This window comes from Corvus brachyrhynchos, unplaced genomic scaffold, assembly GCF_000691975.1.
Source record: "Corvus brachyrhynchos isolate BGI_N302 unplaced genomic scaffold, ASM69197v1 scaffold162, whole genome shotgun sequence".
NCBI lineage: Eukaryota > Metazoa > Chordata > Aves > Passeriformes > Corvidae > Corvus > Corvus brachyrhynchos.
In genome coordinates this window covers 5,530,438-5,536,131 of record NW_008236696.1, presented here as the reverse complement: position 1 = coordinate 5,536,131, position 5,694 = coordinate 5,530,438, and the positions used below count along the sequence as shown (strand labels likewise).

General features: G+C 61.6%; 1 protein-coding gene across 1 annotated transcript in view; it reads right to left on the bottom strand.

Moving 5' to 3' along the window:
- Nucleotides 1-3,966: 3,966 nt before the first annotated feature.
- Nucleotides 3,967-5,694, bottom strand: part of SLC12A9 (solute carrier family 12 member 9) — an 8,029-nt gene continuing 6,301 nt past the window's right edge. Inside the window, exon 13 of the mRNA XM_017726840.1 lies at nt 3,967-5,689. Within this exon, the coding sequence (XP_017582329.1) occupies nt 5,306-5,689 (384 nt within the window). The 3' untranslated portion in view covers nt 3,967-5,305. The remainder of the gene's footprint in view (nt 5,690-5,694) is intronic.

Genomic DNA, 5,694 nt, shown 5'->3' with positions numbered 1-5,694 from the left:
TCCCCCTCCCTGCCCGGGCACCCCGGGGAGCCCGGCCCGGCCCGGTCCCATCCTGCCAGGGTGGGTGCAAGGGGGCAGGGCTGTGGGTGGGCAGGAGACAGAGCCTGGAAGGCGCCGGGTGAGAGGGTGGGCACGGGGGTAGCACGGGGTGGCACGGGGTGGGATCCCCCTCCCTGCCCGGGCACCCCGGGGAGCCCGGCCCGGCCCGGTCCCATCCTGCCAGGGTGGGTGCAAGGGGGCAGGGCTGTGGGTGGGCAGGAGACAGAGCCTGGAAGGCGCCGGGTGAGAGGGTGGGCACGGGGGTAGCACGGGGTGGCACGGGGTGGCATGAGGAGGGAGCCGTGCATTCAAACACACAGGCGAAGGTCCGGGAATATTAAACTGCATTGCAGATAAATCCCCAACATAAATATCGTGAGCTTCTCTGCCACGGGGGGGCCCAGCAAGGAGATTTATAGCCCAGCAATTCCCACGGTGGCCCCCTGCAGTGGCTGTGTGCTCTGGCCCCCCACGACCGTCCTGCCTGTCGTGCTCAGGGGTGCCCTGCTACCCTCACCCTCCCGTGCCACCATGTCCCTGGGCGCTCAGAGAGGGCTCTGGGTCTCCTGGGTGCTGGGGAGGGACAGCACATACTGGGTGCTGTGCTGTGGCATGGGGCCCTGCTTGTCATGGCACAGCTGGCTCAGTGCTGTGGGACCTACTGTCTTGTCCTGTGGGCGCTGTGGACTGGCCCCAGGCACAGCCCTCGATGCCTGGGGCTGCTGAGACTGCGCTTTCCTGTGCTGGGGTGCTGGGCATGGCCTGGGCATGGTGCCTTCTGCAGCAGCAGGACACAGCATCACCTGCACAGGCAGTGGCACACATGTACATCACATGTACACCCACACACACTGACATGCACCACTACAGACACACATGCTGCACCTCCACACGTGTTCTCACACTCAAGCATTCACTGCCATCCACACGTACCCTGGCACACTAAACACAAGCTCAGGTGTTGCAGCACAGCTTTCATGGGGCACATATCGAGGCAGAGGGAGTCATGAATCCCACCAGAGAGATACCCCAGGCTTGGGCATCCCAACCAGCCAGGTGTCACCAACCCCAGGGGGATGCAAGGGCACCCAGTCAGGCTTCTTCATGGGCAAGCACAGGGAATCCAACCCTGCTGCTCACGAAGGGGCTGGCTGGGGGATGGGGGCATGGGAGTGGGTGCCACGCACCAGCCTCCCCATGCCTGCACTTACCCAGCCCCAAGACACACTTGGCACCTTGGTTGGAGCATGATGGATGCACATGGGGGGCGGGGGAGGGCCTGGCATTATTAACAGCCCTGGGTATTGCTCCAACAGGGCTGTAAAAATTAAAGGCGTGTGGATATAAAGTAATGGATAAATCTGAGCCGGCCGCAGAGCGCTGCAGCGTCCCGCAGGTGTTTGCATCTCAAAGAGCCAGGGTACAGCAGGTCTGTGATGGGCACCTGTGTGTAAACATGGGGCATCAGGTGGTGCCTGCACCCACTTCCAAGTGCTGACTTTCCCCAAAAAAGTCCGCTGAGTGCCCTGAGAGGATGCACAGGCAGTGCCAACCTGTGGAACTGGTACTGTGAGGCAAGCAGCTGCTGCTGGAGCTGGGATGGAAGAAAAGAGTTCACCCCTTTGTAGACTGGGCTGGGGGACAGGGCACCTGCTTCTAGATGCCCAAGCGCTGCCCAGCCCAGGCACACCCAACAGCAGGATCCGTGCCATGGGATCACCATGATCCCGAGCAGGCCCCGGGCAGCACCCAGCTCCCCAGCCCCACTCTGCCCTGCCCACCCCGCGGGCCACCCCGCCGGCATCCTCATTTTCCCCAAGATTAGCCGCGGCGCGGGAGCCTCCGCGCATCGCCAGCAGGTGACAAATAAGATTTTTCCACTCTCCCGAGCACCCGGCATGGGTCTGTCATTGAAAATGCAAAGCAGCACGGTGCCAACCTCCGCCACCCGCCCTCACCTCTGTCAGCCCCTCGGTGCTGAGCACCCAGCCAGATGAACCGCCCCCCCACCTTCCCTGCTAGACCCCCGCTCCACCCGCTCCTCTCCCTCGGCAGTGCCGGGGTGCTGGGCATGGTGCCTTCACACCCAATAAATAGGGCAGGTTCCCGGGGGGTTTCTTAGAGGGGTGCTAGCTTGGGAGTGTCAGCCTGGGTGGGCAACACGGCCTCATGGTGTCCTTTGGGTGCACCCACATGCCTGGTGGAGGTTGGCACCAGTGAGGGATCGTCCCCTATAGGAAGCACTTGGCCCAAGACTTGCCTGTTTGGGGTGGGCATCACCCCACAAGTCCCACCCCAAGGAGCCCCATCCTCAGCGCCCAAGGGGCGAGTACAAGAGTGCTCCACCCCACAGCTGGGCACAACCACCCACATTACCCACAACCCTCACCCATGGACTCACTTCTCCCGAACCCCTCAGTCCCCCCTCCAAAACCCCTCGGTTTCCCCCAGCTCCAAACCTGGCATCCCATTACTGCCGCGCCCCCAGCCCAGAGCACGGCACTCTCCGCTATTGTCAGAGGGTTGCCTCTGCCTCTGTCTGCGAAATTAATTCGGAGGTGGGGAGGGAGAATTATGTAAAGTGTGGTTATTCTGGAGCGGCGGGGGGAGCGCGGCTGATGGCAAAGTGCCTTTTTGTGTGTTTAATATGCATTTTTTTCCAGCGGTGCATTTTCAGGCGGGTAATTTGCTGTCTTTTCAGACCCCGATCAGTATCATTTCTCTGGCAATGACAGCTTTTATTTGCACTGAAATGAATGCTGCAAAATTTCCAAGAAATAGCCAAGGCCCTGTTGGCTGCCCACGCCCGCAGGGCCAGGGCATGGGCACCCACCCCCGCAGCCCCCTGCCCACGGCCCCGCTTGGCAGCGGTGCTCTGGGGTTCTGGGCAGATGCGTGTGCCAGTTTGCACACTCCGGGTTCATAAGGCTGTGTGGTCCCCTGGCTCCCCCTTCCTGGACCCCCATGTGCACATCAGCGTGTCACATCTGGGGTGGGTGTGTACACCCACACCAACGTGTGTGCATGTACAGGCACCCCTTGTGAACGTGCACAGCCCCCAGCACAGCACCCCCTCCCATGTGCACATGCACTCTCTCCTAGTTTATGCATATCCCTGCCTGTACACACACACACGTCCCTCCCTTCTTGTGTGCTGGGGCGGGAGGGGGAGGGGGCCAGCTCGTATCCCCCTGAGACCTTGGCATAGCACTGCTGACCCAGAGCACTCAGCCAGCAGGAGGGTTTGGGGGTCCCCCATTCACCCTGCTCTACCCCAGCACAGCCCAGCCCTTGGGGAAGCCAAGGCACAGAGGGGGCAGGCACAGATGTGTGCTCTCTGCACAGCCCATCCCCTCTGGGCACCGACAGCAATGGGTGGGAGGCTGGAAGAGACGCAGGGGCGTGAGTATGTCTGTTTGTCTGTACCTCTGGATGTTGGGAAAGAGGAAAAATGCTGTTTGTGTAGGTGTGCGCTGCGTGGGCGTTGCGTGCCAGAGCTGGTTTGCCGGAGCCACGGTGCCGGCATGCGGTGCTGCCTTTGCAGCGGCCGTGATGCTGCAGGTACACAGTTGGCTGTGCATGTGCGTGCCCGGGTCAGCCCCCTGCCCGTGCCCCTCAGTGTGTGTGACGGTGTGACTGCAGTGGTGCCATGGGCACACGTGTCCATGTCTGGCCATCTCTGACTGGGACAGCAACCCTGGATGTGCCCAGGCACATGTGGCCCAGGTGTGACAGGAATGGTGGCACAGGGTGCCCATGCATGTGCAATGCTGCACCCCCCTACAATGCTGTGGAGGGCTGCATGGTCCCAAGCCTGGGGTCCCATACACCCCCAGCCCCAGGTCTCCAGCTGCAGAGGTGCTGGTGCCTGGCAAGGCCAAGGTTAACTCTGCTGGAGCCCATGGGCACAGTGAGGGGAAGCTTTAATTTAATGAAGTGTGAGGCTTTTTATGGGCTTTTAATTACGTGGTGATAATCAACATTATAGGCCTCCGGGTCCCGCTGGTGCCCGGCTGCCCTGTGCCAGCTTCCGACTGTTTGTAAATAAATCCTGTGGGATGCATGCTGCCCACCCCAGGGCACCCAGCTCCTGCAGCAGGGAGCAAGGCCAGCCCCAGCTCCCTCCTCCCGCCCAAGGGCACAATCCACTGCAAAATGTGGATCTCCACCCTTTCTTCCCTCCAGCTGCACCCAACCACCTGGGTTTTTCCAGCCCTCTGCCTGAACAGAGCTGGCAGCCAGCAGTGCCAGGCTTGGTGAGAGCAGGCACAGACAGCAGTGCCACACTTGTCACTCCTGTTGGAGCCCAGCCTGGTCAGGAGCAGCCCCCCGTGCCAGGGCTAATAGGAAGCAATCCATCAGGCAGTGCTGGGCACACTGCCCACCCACCAGGATTTATCGTCCAGCACCCATGCAATTTCCTGCCCTCCTCTAATCAATAAGGGAGGGCAGGGGGCAAGGCCAGCTGCCCCCTGCAGGTTATGATGGGTGTGGGGAAATAACAATGCCCCAAGAAACAGGTCAGGAGAAGCAGGTGTGTGGGTAAGGACCCCACCGTAAATCATTTCCCCATTTCCTGCCAGGACCAGGGGATCAGCACCCATGGGGGTGGAGGAACTACAGATTAAAGTATCCCCCCCCATCCAACAGCACTGGGGGTGCTAAGCAAGATTCAGGGTGCCATACCCTGCAGCCAGTAGGGCTGACACCCGGCTGCTTCCCCCACCCACGCTCACACACAGGGAGCCCAGGCCTCCAGGCTCCCCTCCCCCACCCCTTCCTTTTTAATTTTTCCTAATGAAAGGCAGGAGGATGGCGGGGAGCCGGGGCACCAAGGTCGAGGCTGCCTTTAATCAATCCCCGCTGCTGGCTGGGTGCCCTGAGGAGCTGGTGGAGGAGAGGATGGGGGCTGCGGCAGGGGAGGAAGTACAGAGGGGTGCAACTAAGGGGCTCCCAGCAGACAACTGGGGCACCCAGTGCTTGGCCCCCACCACGACCCTGCTATGCCCCTCCCCAAAGAAAAGGCACTGTGAATGCACTGTGCTGCCCCTCTGGCACCAGAGCTGTGCCCAGATCCTGCCAGGGCAGCTTTAATCCTCCGCAGGAGCCAACCCCAAAAATCAAACCCCCTCCCTGCAGGCACCTCCCACTGTGGGGTATCCTCTTTGTCCACCAGGGTGGGGATACTGGAGCCATCCTCAGGCTCAGGCTGCTAAAGGCACTGGGCAAAGGCATGTGCAGGGACCCAGGGGGAGCCAGGGGTGACCTAGAGCTGGGTGCTGGTGACGGCACTCACCCCGTGCACCAGCACGGTGGGGCCCAGCCCACGGGTGAGCAGCTCCAGCTGGTGCAGGTAGAGCGGGTAGAGGCTGGTGTCGGCCGGCGGCCGTGGCAGGTACAGGAAGCGCACAGCTGGCGCGGGGCTCTGCTCCAGGACCAGTTTGTTGGCGGCACACACGTACTCATCTGACACTTGGGTAGTGTTGGTCGGGAAGTTCACAACCCCTTCCTCCTCTTCCTCCTCCTCAGCTGGCCCTCCTGGGGGTCCCCGGCAGGTTTGCCAGTGCAGGCGGGTTATGGAATCCCAGGGCACCAGCTGGATCTGGGCCTGGATGCGCAGGTCCTTGAGGAGCTGGCGGAGCTTCTCCTCCTGGG